Raw genomic sequence first — 20,541 nt, 5'->3', positions numbered from 1 at the left:
CTAAAAATAAATTGTCTGTCTATTGTAGTTACGCCGGCAAAGCTCAAAACGATTTTCACTTTTATATTACACAAATTAAATTGCTATCACTCTTTTAGTATAATAGCAACTTAGACGAAAATAAATTGGAATATTTAAAAAATATGTACTACTAAACGGAGCGATAGAGCTTTTCAGACGCTTTAGTAATTTTAAAAATAGCTTCATTGAGTACTATGCTCATAAAGTAGCTAATAATTGATTGTAGAATTAGTTTAATTAACAATCACGTTGTAATAATATATTGTGGATGCTTTTGCGTATTATATTATAACGGTGTGTTAATTGTTCATGATAACAATACTAACATGAAGCCTCATTACAATGTAGTTAGTAATTCGATTTCCGATCAGTAATAATTATATTGTACCAAATATAGTATTACATAAGCTTTGTTGCAGACTCCTAAATGTATATTTATTGTTAACTAGCGGTCCGCCCCGGCTTCGCCCGTGGTACATTTTTACGTTTTCTCTCCATAAGAACCATCCTCGTTCTTCAAGAAATGTAATAAAAAAAGAATTAACGAAATCGGTTCAGTTGTTCTCGAGTTATGCGCTTACCAACACATTTTGCGATTCATTTTTATATTATAGATGTTCAGTACAAATCTTAATCTCTCTTTTAGTAACACAAAAAAATATAATTAAATCTAATGTAACTCCATTACAGGCTTGCTATAGCAGGTATATTTGCAATTAATATATTGTACTTGTTAATCAGTTAAATCATCAGAGAAAATAAATTATCAAAGTTTAGTGACTGCTCTCTAGAAATTGGTTCTAAAAGTATATTGAATTGATTGAATAAATTAATACCATATTTGGTCTATAAAAAATTAACGTAGAAACTAATGACGCTTTCATTGTGAAGCTATATTAGCATATTTAGTCATTTATAGTGGTGACCAAGCAAGCACATAATATTTTGTTTCCCGTTAGCTTTGCTATTCAACGCGGCAATGCTTCCAGTGTTTTGAGAACACTCTTGCGTCAGTGATGTCCCTTTGTACATAGATATGTAGATAGTATCTCATTAATATTTTAATATTATTTCTATAAGGCAAATTAAAACGTTTATTTAACTAATTGGTTTCGAATGCAAGCTAGTTCGCATTATATATATGACCATCATCGTCAGCCTATATACGTTCCCACTGCTGGGACATAATATATAATATTATGTGCAAATTTACTCACTATTGTTTTCTAAAGAGAAATTAAATTACTTGAACAAAATTTAAGATTAAAATTTTGCTCTTTTCATTTTAAAATGTAGAAACAAAATAACACTGTTACATAAACACGCGTTTCTTGAACTGTAACTACAATGGCACAATTGTTAAAATAACTACCAACTCGGGTATTGTTTGTCCTTAATATTTACTTCGGTATACACGCCTTTTTGGTACTGTAATTTTGTTGCAAAAATAATTTAAGTACAGTTTTGTTTCGTTAAGACTTTTTTTGTATAGTAGGTACCCGAATTACGCATATGTTATTCTAGATTATTAACAACTACCATACCAATACATAGAAAGTAGCGATGGATATTTCTACACGTTTGTAAAAATGTTTAAATTAATAATGACTCTACATTATGACTTAAATAACGAATATTGGCAAAAACTTTTACATAGCAATTAAACGCTCCATTAGAAATATTACATAAATATTCTCAAACCCCCATTCATACATAAATGCATATAAGAAAATATCCTCAAGAAAATGATAAAACAATTAACCAAAGCCGATACGCAATGACACCCACGAAACAAGTCTTCGAGATGAAAAGCTTCATTCGATTGATCATAAACAATATCATATTATAATCTAAGTTTATATAAAACGTACCTTATAACTGCAAGTCAGTCCACAATCACAGCACTAAAGTCAACATCTATAGAATCCTTAGTCCTTAATCTTTTCACAACCGAAACAAAATTCGCGTAAGATAACGCTATTTATGTCAAGGTCTACGCGAGTGCTACGGCGAAACGTCCGTCCCGTAGCGGGTCTACGACACGACAGGCACGTTGCTACGAGCTATGAGGGGAGATGTGAGGCCAATCGAAGAGAGGCTGCGCGATCTACAGGATGCTCTATTATGATAAGCGTGAAATTTCATGTTTGGAAATATCACCGAAGGAATGCTTTATAAAATTTTCTACAGTTCGATGTTGAAGGAAGAAATAAGTTTTTCGCAACTAATATTAGAATTTCGCAGTTATTGTAGAATTTTATAGAAATTATGCAGTTCAAGATAATTTAATGTTTTGATGTTTTTCATCATTTTTCAAGATTATTGTCTTAATATGATGGGTATTATAATATTAAGGAATATAATAAATACAACATTATTTTTATCTACATAATATTATGATTATTACAAATGATTATTGATTGAAGAATAAATACACAAAAGTATCAACATTACATTGTTACGCAATACCGCCAAAGTGGAGTCACTTCCAAATATATTGCATTATGTTTATAGGAAGTAGATAACATCCCGAGTCAGGCAATTGTGCTGTGCCCAAAAGAGATAGATTTATCGCGACCCCCGTTAGTTAAAGGGAGAGGGAAGATAAGGAAGCGTCAGATTGAATTATTGAAATAAATTATGTTTTATTTCGCTAATTGACTATTGACGACGATCCTGCTTGTGAACCCTTCTTAGGTTTCATTGACTCCATTATATTATATTCAGGGAATAATTTACGGTATCTTGTTCATAAATTTGTTTCTTATATGCTTTTTTTCATATTGTCGTTTTCAATATATTATTTATCTTTGAAATAATAATTTTTCTATAGCTCACAATATATATGTAAGAGATAATTATATATGTTAAGAGGTACGAATAACTCTGTATATATCATTACCATGGTATAATTTTGTATTCAAAAATAGAAAATGTATAAAACAGTTTGCCTTATAATTTTATTGAACACTTCACTACATAGTATAAAACAAAGTCGCTTTTTCTGTCCCTACGTCCCTTTGTATGCTTTAATCTTTAAAACTACGCAACGGATTTTGATGCGGTTTTTTTAATAGATAGAGTGATCCAAGAGGTAGGTTTTAGTATACAATTTACTAGGTTTTAGACGAAGTGGGCGAAGCCGCGGGCGGTAAGCTAGTTAATAATAAAATTTATTAAATTAATTGTCTGTCTTGACTTCTAAGTAACACGTACTGCGTACTTATTCAATCTCTCACTCTCAATACAATCTAATTTAGTAACATATTTCAATAATTGTACTTTGTAAAGTGCAAAACAAGAAAATATAATTTCGTAAATTCTGTTAGATTCGCAGTTTTGTAATCGATTGTCGTGATTGCTTTATTTTAACATATTATATTTTACTTTTTATAAAGACGTGTTAATTTACTTTAACCCATAATAAATTAGTATTGCTCTAGCACCGTGTTTTTTGTTATGTTCTTTATCATCTTTCAATTCTTTAACAACAACCGCCTCTGTTGAAAATTTTATATATCGTACTAACGCTTATATAAATAGAAAAGGATTAGCACTAATTAATTGGTATAGTTAAACCATACATTACCTTTGTATATTACCTTGTTACATAAGTTATATTTGCTTAAGGTCAACAATCACTGTCATTAACAATTCACCATGTAATGTTTGATTAGGACAACCTATTGAGTATGGTTGTTTAATTTTGATACTTGTCTAATATCCAATGAGATGTATTTTAATAAATCTATACTATTATAAAGCTGAAGAGTTTGTTTGTTTGAACGCGCTAATCTCAAGAACTACTGGTCCGATTTGAATAATTCTTTCAGTGTTGGATTGCCAAATATATAGTTATAAGCTTTTTTACATTATAATGAACAAGATAAGTATTGGTAGTTTTTGGATTTGTTTATGTAACGTTATCATGCCTATATACTATAATAGAAAACGACAGATAGCCTTTCATACTATAATAGAAAACGGCTATTGTACAAAATAACCCACAAATAGATTTATTTTATGCCCAGTTAAAAAGTGTCTATCTTTTTCGAAGATTATTGATATAGAACCATACCATACCATCTAAAATCAAAAAGCTTATGTCAGTTTCATTATCAGAATTGATTTGCAGTATCACTTTCATCTTTATAATTTCCCGTTTAAAAAGACCACCCACGATCCACATCCTTCATTCGCACACTCTCCAATTTCATACCACACATACAAACAACTTCAAATCCATCATAAATAGGTACATTGAAACATCAATCCCCTATGAACTGCAATGTACATGACAGACCCTTGTTCATGTTATGGGAATTAAGGGGTCTGTCAATCGGTTATGTATTAATGGGGATGAGCTATGGTCTGGTAATGATGTAATAAATGTAACGATTTGTAGACAGATGAATTTCTATTGTACGATTCGGCTTATGCTGTTTGATTAACATGTTGTTTTGATAAATGTTATTGTATTGTATTGTGGTGATGGCGTCTTACTGGAATGTAATTATTTTATGTGTTTATATTATACTAGCTTTCCGCCCACGACTTCGCCCGCGTAGTCAAAAGAAGAACCCGCATAGTTCCCGTTCCCGTGGGATTTCCGGGATTTCGTCATTGTCCCGGGGTAAAAAGTAGCCTATGTCCTTTCTCGGGTATCAAAATATCTCCATACCAAAATTTCATGAAAATTGATTCAGTAGTTTAGGCGTGATTGAGTAACAGACAGACAGACAGAGTTACTTTCGCATTTATAATATTATATATAGTATGGATTATGCTTAATCTAATGTATATTGTGAAGTACCTAGTGTATATTTTGTGTTTTAAATTACGAATATTATGAAACACACGAGTAGAGAATTGAAACATGGAAAAAACTCTATAGTTATGCCAAATGTTCATGTCGTTTATCGGTTGGGCGTTAAACCGAGAATGAAGGTATTCAAAGAATATGTCAGAAAATATGGAATTAAAACATCCGTTATTTTATTTTTTCATAAGATCATTCAATTTTATTCGCACCCTTGTTCGCACACTTAATTTGACACGAAAAAGTTTTCGTTCCTAGATAAAGAAGGACATTCATTCACATTAATACTAGTAAGTAGTAATATGCATTTACTCCTTGACAATTCAAACATAATCTTAATATATATAAATCTCGTGTCACAATGTTTGTCCTCAATGGACTCCTAAACCACTTAACCGATTATAATAAAATTCGCACACCATGTGCAGTTCGATCCAACTTGAGAGATAGGATAGTTTAAATCTCAAATCGTTTTAGAGAAAGCGGGCGAAGCCGCGGGCGGTAAGCTAGTATTTACTTAAGTTTGTATTAAATTTAAAGCCAGATTGCAGCTTACAAGTTTATAATGCAGTTTAAAAGCACAAATACAACTATGTAAAAAGACCTACATAACATTCTATTCGTGCAAATCGTACACCAAACTTGCAATGAAATACATAGTTTAAACGGATACCGTCATATCTCATCAGACTGTACAAATTAAATTTGTTCGTAACATATCTCACGCATGAACATCTGAGGCCGGAAAATTAGATACGAGGGAAAAAATAGCAGCGTTCGCATAGAAATGTGTGAAATAGAAAAACCTTTTAACAATATATAGAGGGAGTTATTTTTGTGGAGGTGGAATATGGTGTTTAGATTTTTAGAATGGTTTTTAAATGTCAGAATTCGCGGAAGAGTAATATAGTATTGAAAATATGAAGATTAGTACAATCTGCGACTTTTCGTGATTGTTAGTTTATATGCGTGAAAGATTTTAAAATTAGAATTATTTCTTATTTCGGAGAATTGTGAGCACAGTGATAGTAGGTATGTATGTTTTTGTGGTTTTTTTTTTATTGCATATCCTAGCGTATTATACTATGAACAACACTGTCCAAAGCATTACATAATATTATGTACACCACATGACACACAATGATCGTAAAGAATCATAATATTGTAAATATAGCATCAATATTCTAAGGGGGTGTCGTAGCAACCCCTTTGGAAGTGTGACCCAATTTGTAATGTGTCTCTCTTCCTTTCTCTTTCACATAAACACACACATGAATATAATAATATTATAAGTGAATAAAATATAGGAAAGTATGTCCTAAAATTGAAAAAAAAATCATCTCTTCACTAGTTTTTGTTTTTATCTTTTCTATATCATCTTCCAATCTATGCTAAAACGTATATATTGTTATATTTTCAGCCACAAGCTATTCAATTATGCAAATAAAGTTTAGATACTTGCATTGAAACTAAAATTTCTCGAATATTAAATATCTATCAAGCCGTTCGTAATTACAAAATCAATGAAATATCATCCCCCGACACTTGTAAACTCAATGAACAAAGATATACAAAAACTAGAATAAACTAATAATAAATAAAATGTATATTTTTTTAATTCCATAAAAATACAAAGATAATTTAAGATGACAATCGGAATTTATTTAGTGTATTGATAATAATTAACCTCAAACTTTATCGTAATAATGCTTTACGTTTAAAGCTTTTTACTATTAGGCAAATTTTTATAATATATCATTCATCGAAAATTGCAATAGAACGTATCTGGGAGTCGTTAAAGTCGAGAAGAATATCGAATTTCAACTTACGTAATCCTTATATGAATATAATACGAGGACCGGGAAATTGATGGCTCTTGACATTTTGAATTAGAATATATCCCCAAACGTTATAATTCATATTATTTGAGCGTACTTTCTCTTCATTTAAGAACGTATTGTTATTATTTTATGCTCAATTTACATAAAAAAAACATTGCGATTATTTTAGTGCAAGTGTAATAAAATAGACGATACAGATCGCTGTATTAGAAATGGATCGGATTCTTGATATACTGGAAATTCTCAACCGGGGTAGTTGATCAGTTGGTCCCAGCATCACTGGATTGTGGCATTTACACAATATATCCGTAATCATTTCTACTTTGTTGTTATTAAATGTGATTCGAACAACAAGTATAAATCTCTCATCTTTTAAAAATATTTCACAAAAAAATTATATGGAAAACATATTTTAAGAATCAATATGAATTAGCAAATACATTTGTGGCTCTTCCAGTAATTATATTGCAGTTCCACAACTTGTACGGAAGTTGTTTGCAATTAAAATTCACTTGATCGCACTTACAAACCCCAAATGTATTATGTAAGGAATCCTTAGGCGTTGGATCTTTCAGAACAACCTAATTGTTATATTGTTATTGTTATGATACATTTTGTTGATTTGTAGGGAGATTACCTAATTACTGAAAAGAATCTGAATACTGTTTGTTGTGCAATTTACAGAAATACTGTTTAATATGAATAACTACCTAATAATAGAAATTATATTTAGGGTTTCGGTTAATTAAGAAAAAAATCAAAGCATGAGTAGAGAAATAGTTCGAGAAACATCTCAATATTACAAACATAAGTAATATATATATTTTTTTTATACAGCAACATGATTAATTAATGTGGAATCAATAAATCCAAACCGTTTTAGATGTTAAATACTTTAATTTTATATCTCAATTGCATCGATATTTTCTCCATGTCCCTTATTACCATTGACATTAGGTCCAAAATATTTAGTGTACAGATCCTTAAACTGATTGTAAACGTTCTGAGCATCGATCTTGTGATTAATATCGGTATTTTTGTACTTATGTCCGCAATAACAGACGTGGTCTTTGCCGCAAAAGGCCGGCTTCCCTTCTACCATACATTTTCGTATGCAGGATCTGGCAATCTCGAGGTTTGGGCAGAAATGTGCTATGTGGTGACGGACCGTGGGGCGTAGAGCGTATTGCAGCGATTCTTGAGAGTTCTCGTAGTTATTTGTTATGGAGGATCTTTCTAGAAAGGTTAAAAAATTATTGATTATGTGGATGAACAAAATATGATGTTGCCATTCTGATACCCTATATTCATTATACCTAGTATTGTTTACGAACATAATTACCTAAAGGTAATAGATATAATAAACGTATTGAATTGAAAACTGTAGTTTCATTTTTCTACTTTAAATTGATTTAAAAAAAAGTATTTGAGTTTTGCAAAATTAACGTTCGTTTCTTTTCATGCATTCTGCTTACTTTATTAGTAACTATGTCCTATTTTACTATTCAGTTACTTTTGTAAAATCATCCAGAACAGCCTTCCTCGTAAATTTTATTATTCGATCAAATTTCAAAAATCAAACCATTACTTTTATGCTGTTCAATTCATAATAGACGGTTTAACTAAATCTATGGGACAGGACCTTTAGTAACTACGCCTATCGCTTTAAAACTAATAAACAATTACCTACCAGCGTTAGCTTCTCTAATGGAAAAGCAGTAACATTTGCCATCAATACACACTCCATTTTTGTTATTACATTCAAGATGACAATACATTTTGGATAAATGGTCACACGTCTCCGTCGATCTTAGCGAAGAACTGAAGTAATAGTCTGCATCGAAATTTTCTGAAATATAAGAAAAATTGTTGCAATGTGTGTATTTTTTATTAAAGTGTAGGCAAACGAGTATGTGGATTGCCTTGTGGTAAGCATTCCACAAGCAAATCTATCTGACGTGTACGAAAATGTGTTGCCACCTTTTAAAGTGGAACTAGGCTCTCTTTTCAATATGCAGAATTATCAATGTTGAGGAACTTGCTCTACAATATTAAAATGAGCCAGGGTGTTTTTACGCCACAAAATACACACACAGTCCCTTATGCAAGTAGTGTTTTAATTTTAAATGTAAATATTATGTTATTTTGATTTTTATTGTGTTTATGGCTATAGTTGAAATATATGTTAGAAAAAAAATAAGAAGAAAATATAACATGAATTTCATTTTTACTTATAACATCTTTTTTTTCTCATAATCTCTTAGAACGAAGGAAATAACGCTGAAGAGGTCGATATATTTATTTTTATTTTTTATTTATTTATTTATAACATTTATTTCAGGTAACAGACAATAAATTGTACAGACCCATAGAATAAATACCTTACAGACTAACATACATATAATATTTTATAACTAAAACTATTAAGCACTACACTATATACAATTCACGGCACTGGCAGTGTCATATTTCGCTGAATGGGCTTCGGCTGGATGTTGCGAAGCCGCCCGCGAAACCGCCGGAACACGACACCACGGGGCCAGAACTCCTCGCTCATGAAGATCGACAGCTGCTCGCTCGGTACACGCACAACAAATGAATTAAAATTCAAATTATTGCGCGGCTCCAGGCGCTGGACCCTCACGATAAACTTGGTCTTAACCCGCACATACTCCACTACATCAGAAGCTTGGGTGGAGTGGTGCAGGCGGGACACGTACAGCTGCGTCGTCGGTATGGCGGGCCGCAGCAGGTGGTTGTTACCGGTCGGGGCGGTACCGCACTTGTTGGAGGAGGGCTTCTTTTTCTTCTTCCTTTTCTCTACCTTTGTAAATCCCTCCTCATCGAGTGGATGACTATTCACGCTCGACAAGTGTGCCGCACGGCGCGGGGAGTCCCTGTGCTTAACGGGATCTCCATCTCGGGTGATTTCTTGCCGCTTTACGGGAGGCTTGGCGGCAGCGGCCGCGTAGCCAGCCGGTGTCAGGTTGGCTACACGAGGCGGGCTCTCCGGGGGAGGCGCGGATCGGGCGGGGCGCGGCGTGACGCGGTCGACGGCCGGCGGCGTCGTCAAATTCGCTGACTCAAAAGTCTCACGTTGCGCTCCACGACGTGTGTTCACATATGAAACCTCCGTTGACCTACATAATGAAATTGAATCGCGCAGGGCGACGACCTCATTACGCAGATCGTTGATGGTGGATTGGGAAGCTCCAAATTTAAACTCCATCTCCTTTAGGGCAGTCCTTAATGAAGTGATGTCCTTAAGAAGGCGGGTGACGTCGACGTGGTCGAAAGTGACGGGAGGCAGCTTACGCAAATCCTTCGCCACGAAAGTCGGCACGTCGTCCGGATCGGTCTCCTTGAACACCTTGATGATGTCCCGTAGACTCCTCTCTCCCTTCTCGTCCCTCCTGCGAGACGGCATCCGGTCGGCCATATTCAATGCCGAAAAGAGAAGTGATTTGGCGTCACGTATCTCTTCTTCCGTAAAATTGCTGGTGCAAATTTGCTCTATGCTAACTTCATCCATGACATCCAGCTGATACTGCAGGAATGCCAGGACTTCATTAGGAACAAGCGTAGCGCTCATTGTTGCGAGCGATAACGTCGACAATAAAAAATATCAATTATTTTTTATGCATATTCTGCACAGCGCAATGCGTCCGCTTTTGAGCGCGCATTGCACTAGACTGATATAGTTCACAGAATTTGTTGAATATACTTTTTTCTATGTAGGTACCTAGTATTATAGTAATATTAATAAATAATTTAAGATGAACAATATAGCAGTAAACGCAATATATATTTTTTATTTAAGAATTAATTTAAACATTTACCTTTTGGCTTTCCTGCGTTAACAATAATAAAAACAGAACAGAATAAAGCCAAATCTCGAACGCGCATTTCGACGTTCAGCAGATCCGTGTTGATTCCGTAAAATGAATGTTTTGATTGATTTTTCACTTCAATTAATTAGTACGCAGTAAATATTGGAATTGATTACCTCTTCTACTCAATCTTAACGAAGTTTGCGACTTTATAAATCAGCAGTTTGCTGTGGTTTTTAATTATTTAGCACTTAGAATTACGTAGGTAATTTACAATATTTTACATCGTATTTTATACGATTTTCATCGAAATTTGTTATAATGATTGTGCTAAATTTTAACTAACAATTACTTACTATGTTTTCAGTTCCTGTAATTTTAGTACAGTTGATCGAAAACCCAGCGGAATATATTTTTTTCCTCACAAGCTAGAATACATTATATCATGAGCAAATAAATTAAAAGAAGGATTTGAGGAGCAAGAAATTACAAGAACGTATTTTCGTGTGAAATAACGATACAATGAAGATGGTCATGAAAATAATTATTAATAAAAGCTTCATAAATAAATTAAATATCCCGAGACAACATTCAATACTATATCAATTATCTATGTCGTGGTCGATCTGGCCAAACGTGGATGGCCATTTCACGAAATTCGACCATTTTTGTTTCTTTTTTAAAAAGCGATTCGCTTCTGGCACTCGCCGGCCGCTACCGTGGCACGCTCGCTTTGCTCGCTCGGCTCGTGCGTTGTTTATTAAAGTCTAACCTAACCTAACCTAACCTATTACCAACACATATTTTATACGATCTGGCCAAATGTTGATGACCAAATCGTGAAACGTTGACGATTTAACGATCTGACCAAACTATGTTGGCTATTTCATGAAATGAGCAAATCTACGATATGACCACGACATCTATACCAATCTAGTTGAGAAAACTGAGCTTTATAAGAAACCCCACTATACAGGGTTACTTGTAAAACACCGGCAACCTCGCAGGACAAGATAGCTAACATCATAAGCAACAACATTTGTTCTACGACTTTTGGTAATTTGTTAGATTTTATTTTCATACAAAAATAAATATTCATTTAATTTTCCGTTTGAATATTATAAACTCTACGCCTCCCGAAAATTACGTAAACAAGAAGCGAACGAGAGGGGGAAGGGGGCGTCGCGTCGTCCATCCGATAATGAATAGAACATAGACTTACAAATGTTAGGAGAGTACAACAAAAGTTTAAAAAATCATTTAAAAATAATTTATTGCGTTATGCCAATAGTCGTAGAACAAATGTTGTTACTTATGATGTTAGCTATCTTGTCCTGCAAGGTTGCTGGTGTTTTACAAGTAACCCTGTATAATTATACTAGCGGTCCGCCCCGGCTTCGCCCGTGGTACCTTTAAACTATCCTATCTCTCAAGTTGGATCGAACTGCATATGGTGTGCGAATTTTATTATAATTGGTTAAGTGGTTTAGGAGTCCATTGAGGACAAACATTGTGACACGAGATTTATATAATATATTAAGATGTATTACGACAAGGAAAAGAAGAAATACTTTTCCTTCTAGCATAAGTTCCTGAACGGAAACTGATGTTAGACAATGCGAACTTAACTCCAATTACATAGATGTCTCAACGACTCTCGGTTGACTAAAACTTCATTTCCTTATAGAGCGCAGTATTTCTTTCAAAGAATTTTCAACGACGTAGTTCTGAGGTTTAAGTGTAAGGAGACTGAATTACAAAGATTTATGGTAACGATGGAATACAATCGCTTTTTGCATACATTAGTTCAATTTTATTTCTATTTTATCGTATTATCTTTCCGCTTGAGGCTTTGCACGATGTGTCTAAAATCTAAAAATCTCTCTTCAATCTAAAAAAAACACACATCAAAATCCGTTGCGTAGTTTTAAATATTTAAGCAAACATAGGGATATAGATAGGGACAGAGAAAGTGAATTTGTTTTATACCGTGTAGTGTTTAAATTTTAAACTTTAGACGCAACTTAAGACGCAATTATTTTGTTGAAATATTGTTTATTCAGTGCTATTAAGGTTAATAATAAACACAGAACCACAGCCTACGCACTTACTAATAATGTAGCTGTCTATTAGTGAATATCATAATCGGATTAGCAAGTCCTATTAGATATTCTTCTAAACAATAAATAGTACTGCATTCACTTCATAACAGTAGTTACATTATAATATAATGAATAAAAAATAAATTTATTAAAAAAACATTTGCAAAAATTTAAAGTCAAAAGTTTCCCTGAATTTTTGAGTACTTAAGATATTTGAAGCAATAATATTTTACGAGCTCGATAACAGATTATAAACTGCGATATTTAATGACTTCTAAACTACTCTAACTTAATCATACCGGGAATGTCATCTTATAATAATTATATACCTAGTTCATTTATCATGCTCATATCTATATTTCCTGAAAAAAAAAGAATGCAAATTACCCACCCTTTTTCAAGTAAAAGCCGTAGTCAGAAACAAAACGAAAAATATTATCGCTTTAATTTCATGGTAATTACGAGAAGAAAGGCTACACAGGCTAACAAGCCGGTATTGTTCTTACAACTTCCATGTCTATGAGCATTGAAAGGACTCGTTATACAACCATGAAAAAGCTAACTACGCCATTTTTTAAAGGATTATATAACTAAATCGGTAGCTCGGGCAAACAAATTATTGTGGGTATAATGTGGCTTGATGTACATCATAATTATTATATTATGTTCTGTATTATGCGTAGAATTAATTGGAAAAATAAGGTTGCAGTGTAACTTCATGTTTTTCGTCAAATCTGGGTATCTAGCTACCATGAAACGAATTGACGCATGGATACATCAGACATAAAGAACTATTTAATTTACTCAAAAAAGTGTAAGTATTTGAATAAAACACCCATTAATAGTATATTTATTTCAATAAAAAATAGATTTATTATGTATTTTATCGTTAAGGCCGGTTGCAGAGCTTCACCGACCATCATTGCGTACGTCAGTCGCGCTTGTCATATGTATGGAAATACGCGTGCGTAAGTATGGTCGGTCTAGCTATGAACGGTTTTATGAATACGATGAATCGAAGAGTAAATATTAGAATACTCTTTTTTTTAGGAGCTTAGACATTCAACGATTTTGCCGCTCCGTTATTTGACTTGGTGGGTCTATCTTTAAAAATGTCACCCCCAATTCATAGGGATACAAAGTTTGAGCAACAAACATGGCCTTAGCGCGTTAAACCATGGGCTCATTAAAAGTTGTATAGCCTTGTCTAAATCGAATTGCCGGAGCAAGTTTAACAAGAATTTTCCAGAAACTTTTGACGGATCACAAAGCAGGCGAATAACTTTCAAAAAGCAATTAGGGCCAAACTAATTTACCAGTTTTCACCTTGGGGACCAACAATGAGTTGGAATATCTAACGGGATAGAACACAGCTTTGAAATCCGTTTAACTTTGAACAATCTGCTTTATGTCACTGTAGTTTGGATATATCTGTTGACATATTTTTATGTCATGTACAATGTACGGTACATAGAGGATTGTAGCTGTATAGCACAGCTACAGTGTGTCCTGTCCTTTATTAGACATGTATTTTGAAATATCATATAATACCAGTTTTGCGGAAGAGAGTCGTAGAATTTTCGCGTAGTCTTCCAGTTAAATACCCCTCCAGTTAAGACAATGTTTAAACGCTCAATAATAATATAGATATTTTCCATTGTACTCTATGTTTATCTCTAGAATGGTATTAAAACAAGAGCGAAAGATAACCTAAGAATATTGATATATTTAGATTTATCTTAAGTATAAAAAACCAAGTAGAGCTGTTATTAAAACACTTAATTCACATGACCGAGTGCATTAACTATTTTATATTATTGTTTTATAGGTAATTTGTAAGTCGACTTATTTTTCTTGCACGCCCCTCGTTGGCACCGTGGCTTAGTTGGTGAAAGCGCCTGTCTAGTAAACAGGAGATCGTGAGTTCGAATCTCACCGGCGCCTTTACTTTTTCATTATCTATAGTAATATTATAGAGAAGGAAAAAATTATATTTTTAATGTCCAAACTAGAAACTGATTTCAAAAACACTTCACCAAAATGTACCTACATTGTTTATTCTATTGAAGAATAATACTCAAATACATTCATCATCATCATCATCATCATCAGCCCATATACGTTCCCACTGCTGGGACACGGGCCTCCTATGAGGGTACAGGCCATAATCCACCAAGTTGGCCAAGTGCGTGTTGGCGGATGACACATGTCGTCGAACTTTTTAATTCTTCGACATGTCGGTTTCCTCACGATGTTTTCCTTCACCGTTCGAGCAGTGGTGATGTTACAACATGCGCAGATAAATTGAAAAATAAATTTAATTCCTGCGCGCTCGCCTGGTCTCGAACCCCGGACTTATCGATTCGAAGTCCGAGGTCTCACCACTAAGCCAATACATTCATTTAGATAAAATTGATTGAATGAATTAGGTATAACACCATGCTAAAATAAAAACAAAATATGGACGTATATTCCGACGACTTTTCTACTTAAAAAATAATAATGGAAAAATAACGATCTCAAGAGAATTTTCAGCACTTTCGAATCGTCATTACATAAGTATTTTTAACATTTACCACCGATTCGGAAAGCAGTATCTATGGAGAAGAACCGGCAAGAAACTCCATAGTTGCTCTTTTAAAATCATGTCAATATTACATAATCTGTAACTTATATCTAACTACATAATATATCATAATATGACATAGAACTGTCCTGTGGTTCTTACGCGACAACCCTCCATGGATTTTCATCTTCCATATATTCCTTAATGCTATAATAGGCTCTCTGAACTAATATATTTTTAACATAATTTTTAAATTTAGCACTACCAAACTCTTTAATACAATGTGGAATTAGACCCATAAATGAATTTTTAACTTTGGCTAACCGGTAAAATGGCATTTCAATTTTATTTATGTTCCTTGTGCCATAACAGTGTCTATCTCCTACTCTAACTCCTCTAACTCCTTTCCTACCTACTAATATTATAAATAAAAGTATGCGATGTATGTGTTATGTATCTTTGTTACTCTTTCACGCAAATACTACTGAACCGATTACAATTAAATTTAGCACACATATGGAAAGTAACTGGAATTAATACATAGGATAGGACTTATCCCGGAAATCCCACGGGATTGTGAACTATGCGGGATTTTCTTTGAAAACGCGGGCGAATCTGCGGGCGGAAAGCTCGTTAGATTATAAACAAAAATAGACAAATGCAGGAAATCGTGATGATTTTCTTTCGTAGCTTAGACAAATAATAGAGATGTGGATTTATATGGATTGGCACTCACTTTCTGTTGGCTTTGTTTTAATTGCTCTGTCTTTTTGCATGTTTCGTCATTTACACATATAGGTAACTACTAAGTGATAAGGCCGCAAAATATACTAAACTGCTCCTTGCTTTTATTTTGTATGTTTTAGTATGTAAGTCTGTTTAGTTGTATTAAAGAGTAAAATAAATAAATAGGTATGTAAATAGACCTTTTATTAATAGACAAAAGCAATGAAGCCTTATTTAGATTATTTAGATCGTTGGCACCGTGGCTTAGTTGGTTAAAGCGCCTGTCTAGTAAACAGGAGATCGTGAGTTCGAATCTCACCGGCGCCTTTACTTTTTATCTGCTATATCACTACATAGTATAAAACAAAGTCGCTTTCTCTGACCCTATGTCCCTTTTTATGCTTAAATCTTTAAGACTACGCAACGGATTTTGATGCGGTTTTTTTAATAGATAGAGTGATTCAAGAGGAAAGTTTAAGTATATAATTTATTAGGTTATAGACAAGGCGAGAGAAGCCGCGGGTGGTATGCTAGTATCTTAAAGAATACCTAATTAAATACCTAATTATATCTATAGTATCTTAAAGAATAAATCAGATAGTGATTTGTTTTTTGCTTTCTATTATATTGTTGAAAAAGCCGCTTTCTCTGTACCTATTTATGCTTAAATCTGTAAAACTAGGCAAACGTATTTTGATGCGGTTTTTTTTATAGATGTGTGTAGTGATTCAAGAGGAAAGTTTGAGTATATAATTACTTAGGTTATAGGCAGGGCGGGCGGAGCCGTGGGCGGATAGCTAGTATATTTATAAAAGGCTAGTTGTGCGCCCCGACTTCAATCGCGTTATACATATACTAGATATTGTAACACTGTTAATAAAAAAACGTTCTTAATGCTTGAGTTTTAGTTTTAGTTTGTTGTTCAGTTTTTCTCAACAATTATTTTATGCTAAAATTAATACCCACATAATATTACCAATCAAAATATTATGAATTATGAAAATGCCATCAACAGTTGGTATCTATTCGTTGTTCTAAGGCAATCCCGAAATCCAAGGGAATTTCTGAAAATGGCCGATGGCACTTTCTTTAACAAAGCTCTATAGTTTATTTATGTAAGGGCTGATTTTTCAATCGTTGGTTAAATATTATTCGTTGATTAACGTATTAAACAACCATTACAAAAATATATTCTGACCGCCCGTATTTGATAGTTTTCACTTTATTAGACGGGTAAGTTTTAACCAAGCATTGAAAAATCGGCCCTAAGTATTTTGTTTTATTATTTCTTATTTGTAAAGATCGATATTTTTGAAGGGCAAATACTAGTCCATTCTAGAGAATAATAATATAATATACAGTCCCATTGTTTACGCAATACTACTGTTATTTTCTGCACGTTGCTCGCCGGCACCGTGGCTTAGTTGGTTAAAGCGCCTGTCTAGTAAACAGGAGATCGTGAGTTCGAATCTCACCGGCGCCTTTTTTTTCAATATTATGAAATTTTTACATCTTTCTAATATTTTAAAATTTTGTTTACCTACTTTTACGATGATTGAGTGCATCGTATTATAAACAGCATCATTTTAGGTGCTTTTTCTGCTATCGCAAAATAGATTATGAAGTAAAAACATGAACTAATAAGTACTTCATCCAATTTGTGTGATGATTAAAACAATTGAAACAGTTATAATAATTTAATAATATGAATAACTATTAATGAAAATGTTCTGTGTATAACTATTAATGAAAATGTTCTGTTTTTACAACACATGCTCTGCATGCCAAAAGGTCTATAGTGTTTTTTATTGTGTTAAATAATTTAAAGGTTGTATGGAGCTCTCTTCGCGATATAGTCCTTGACACCAGGAAGTGCTCGCAGTTTGTTAACCAGGTTCACAATTGTGGGGTATTTCGTGTGGATTTCTGAGCCCAGGAATAAGTTACTGGCTTCGATGATACCGAGGAGGATGAAGTCGGCCCAGCTTAACTGAAAGGAAAAAAAATAATTAAATAAAAATTATGTTCATAGCACTTGGATCTTTAGATATATTAAATAGATTAAATGTATTTGTCGCGATGTATTGCTTGAATGTTAAAAGTAATTTGAATTATGACAGAATAAACAACAATTTAGTTTTTAAATTCATTTGTGTATCTTTAATATTGTAGATGCGAGAACAAATAAAAAAAGTGTGTTATCTACCTTCTAGTTAAAATTGACCGAGTTATTTTTGTGTGATAAAATTAAGATAAACAATAAGATGTTTATAAACATAAACAATATTCATTTCTTATATTTATTTGCCACACCATAGAAACTATAATCTATTTCACTCTATATGTAAACTTTATCAATCTTTTTACCTATAATTATGTTATTTTACATTATTTTTAGAACATTTATAAGTTTATACGTCAGCTAACCTTTTTGCTGAAATGTCCATTGTTCTTCTTCAATTCCTTCTCGAATCTAGAGAAGTAGTAGTTTACTGTTTCTTCAAGAACTTCATTCTTGATTGCTGCTTTTTTAGCGGGATCACTCTCCTTGATGTAAGCGAGGACCTCTGAAAATAACGTTTTATACGTACATTAACTTCAAGCTCACACAAACGCACAACATACTTAGATACACATGAATATCCACTTTTTCACACACACACACACACACGTCTGAACATACTCATTAGACCAGAAGTCATAAATTTTGAAAATAATAGCATCAAATTCAGCCTGGTCATTAGCTGGGAGGAGGTTGACAAACACCACATTCACACACACACACCCAAACACATACACATTCCCCGCCCACACACTCACATGCACAATAAATGCATACTTACTTGACCAGAAGTCATAAATGTTGAAGACAATAGCATCAAGCTCAGCCTGGTCCCACGCGTCAGCTGGGAGGAGGTTGCTCTGGCTGGCCACGTACCTCGCGATAGCGAGAGATTGGTTCAGGGACTTGCCATTCTCTTCGTATAGAGGGAACTGGCCGTAGGGCAGAGCTAGAAAAATGTTATAGGAGAGGTCAGGTCAAAAGTTTACCTTATGTTGCTTTTAAAATACAAGTTAAATAATTTTCAATTGAGAACTCATTTCATTCGAATGGAAATTTGTGGTATGTTTTGAGTGCTAAATAAAGGTATATTACAACCGATAGTTTCGCATAAAATAGACCTTACCAGGCGCCCAGACAGTAGTATAAAGGTCTTAGAAAAGTGTAATTATCATAATAAATATTAAATCAACTACTTTTTTGAGCTTCTATACGTCCTACGTAACAATTAAGAGTTACAAAAACAACATGTTTTAAATTATTCTAGCTTTATATTTAACTAGCAATAAAAGGTAGTCTATGTTCTTTCGTAGGGTCTAAAGATTGTCTGTGCCAAATTTCATCAAAATCGGTCCAGTAGTTTATGAGCCTATTCATTACAAACAAACAAACAAAGTTTTCCTCTTTATAATATTAGTGTAGATTAAAAGATTAATTTAATACTCACAGTCCTTAATGCTCTGGATGGGCCATTTCTTGAACTCATAGTGGACGTCTTCGAACTTGTGGCCCGCGTAATGCAGCATATACCTGATTGGCTCGGCGAGGCCATTGAAGTTGAAATAGTGCAGTTTTCGCGACATTGTTCACTCTTACACTGTTCCAGCCACTGAAACAATGAGGTGAGGTGAAAAAAATGGTTTATATAAACTTGAAGAGATAAGAGATTTAGGGTTCCTCTGGCGAGATTTGAATATAGTATTTTCCATTTTTTTTACATATTTTTTTAACTTATTATATTTTAAATTAATAATTATTAGCACTAACGTTAAATTTTAGGAAGACAATTATGTAAAAGTTTTCTGGCAAATAAGATAACATAATTATGTAAATAAACAACGTATTAATCGTTAAATAAAGACATGGTCACTTTTTCTGTCATAAAAAATAGAAAAAAAAAACCAAAATCGAATTTACGAAAGATTAGAACCCAGTTCATCTTTCGGTGAAGTTACGAGAATATTTTGAGCAAACAAACATAAGAAGCATAAAATTTTATGGCTATTATTACGACTTGATAAGTCATGAACTCTCAGACACCATTATCAATGTACACTATCAATCACGTTTACCTACATTATTTTTGTTTTTGAAGTTATACTTCTTTTGGTGCGATGGAGAAAAATGATGAGAGTGAATTTTTACGATGCGCGCGCACACCGACACCTAAACTTAACAGCATGAAGTTAGTTCTAGGTGGTAATTGGTATGAAAATTGATAACTATGTTCAAGTTGTATATTCTAGTATAATATTTTTCCATACGCCAAAGAAGTATAACTTCTAACGCGTGTACATAAGTAAACACACTCTATTTTTATTGTTTTGTTTGAAAAAAAATGGTTAATTTATAGTGAATAAAAGTGAGAGAAATGCTTAGCTTGAATATATTTTATTATTAAAATTAATAAGAAAAAACTACTAAAAAAACTAGGTATATCAGCTTGTATGTTCATATTTTATACAAGAGTAAAATATTTATGTGTAACTAATATGAATTCAGATAGAAATGTAGAAATATAAAAGCTTCAGTACAAGGACTATGAAAGAGAACAACGTGAACATAAAGGGGTCG

At 33.3% G+C, this 20,541-nt stretch overlaps 3 protein-coding genes and 3 non-coding genes across 6 annotated transcripts in view; 3 read left to right on the top strand and 3 right to left on the bottom strand.

The window, feature by feature from the left end:
• Window positions 1–2,035, bottom strand: part of LOC123694842 (C3 and PZP-like alpha-2-macroglobulin domain-containing protein 8) — a 163,462-nt gene extending 161,427 nt beyond the window's left edge. The window contains exon 1 of the mRNA XM_045640437.1: window positions 1,893–2,035. The gene's annotated coding sequence lies outside the window, so the exon portion shown is untranslated. The remainder of the gene's footprint in view (window positions 1–1,892) is intronic.
• A 5,521-nt stretch (window positions 2,036–7,556) lies between these two features.
• On the bottom strand, window positions 7,557–10,694 carry LOC123695152. Its single transcript, XM_045640894.1, has 3 exons — window positions 10,521–10,694; window positions 8,372–8,530; window positions 7,557–7,917 (listed from the first exon to the last, which is right to left on the bottom strand). The coding sequence occupies exons 1-3, from the start codon at window positions 10,585–10,587 to the stop codon at window positions 7,583–7,585; spliced, it is 561 nt and encodes a 186-aa protein (XP_045496850.1). The 5' UTR covers window positions 10,588–10,694; the 3' UTR covers window positions 7,557–7,582.
• A 3,789-nt stretch (window positions 10,695–14,483) lies between these two features.
• On the top strand, window positions 14,484–14,557 carry Trnat-agu. The gene has a single exon. It is a non-coding gene; the product is annotated as a tRNA-Thr (tRNA).
• Window positions 14,558–16,158: 1,601 nt separating this feature from the next.
• On the top strand, window positions 16,159–16,232 carry Trnat-agu. Its single transcript has one exon. It is a non-coding gene; the product is annotated as a tRNA-Thr (tRNA).
• Window positions 16,233–17,314: 1,082 nt separating this feature from the next.
• On the top strand, window positions 17,315–17,388 carry Trnat-agu. Its single transcript has one exon. It is a non-coding gene; the product is annotated as a tRNA-Thr (tRNA).
• A 277-nt stretch (window positions 17,389–17,665) lies between these two features.
• LOC123695025 (glutathione S-transferase-like) lies at window positions 17,666–19,567 on the bottom strand. The gene is made up of 4 exons (XM_045640709.1): window positions 19,415–19,567; window positions 18,749–18,916; window positions 18,333–18,472; window positions 17,666–17,895 (listed from the first exon to the last, which is right to left on the bottom strand). The coding sequence occupies exons 1-4, from the start codon at window positions 19,548–19,550 to the stop codon at window positions 17,728–17,730; spliced, it is 612 nt and encodes a 203-aa protein (XP_045496665.1). The 5' UTR covers window positions 19,551–19,567; the 3' UTR covers window positions 17,666–17,727.
• Window positions 19,568–20,541: the final 974 nt, after the last annotated feature.

The sequence above is a fragment of the Colias croceus genome, chromosome 10 (genome assembly GCF_905220415.1).
Source record: "Colias croceus chromosome 10, ilColCroc2.1".
NCBI lineage: Eukaryota > Metazoa > Arthropoda > Insecta > Lepidoptera > Pieridae > Colias > Colias croceus.
The sequence above is the reverse complement of the archived record's forward strand: the minus strand, read 5'-3'. Positions and strand labels throughout refer to the sequence as shown.

Coding starts and splice junctions, on each gene's coding strand:
- LOC123695025 (XM_045640709.1), bottom strand. CDS start 19,550: ATGTCGCGAAAACTGCACTATTTCAACTTCAATGGCCTCGCCGAGCCA. Junction 18,917..19,414: donor CATCCAGAGCATTAAGGACT/GTGAGTATTAAA, acceptor ACATTTTTCTAG/CTCTGCCCTACGGCCAGTTC. Junction 18,473..18,748: donor CATTTATGACTTCTGGTCAA/GTAAGTATGCAT, acceptor CGTTATTTTCAG/AGGTCCTCGCTTACATCAAG.
- LOC123695152 (XM_045640894.1), bottom strand. CDS start 10,587: ATGCGCGTTCGAGATTTGGCTTTATTCTGTTCTGTTTTTATTATTGTT. Junction 8,531..10,520: donor TAACGCAGGAAAGCCAAAAG/GTAAATGTTTAA, acceptor CTTATATTTCAG/AAAATTTCGATGCAGACTAT. Junction 7,918..8,371: donor CATTAGAGAAGCTAACGCTG/GTAGGTAATTGT, acceptor TAACCTTTCTAG/AAAGATCCTCCATAACAAAT.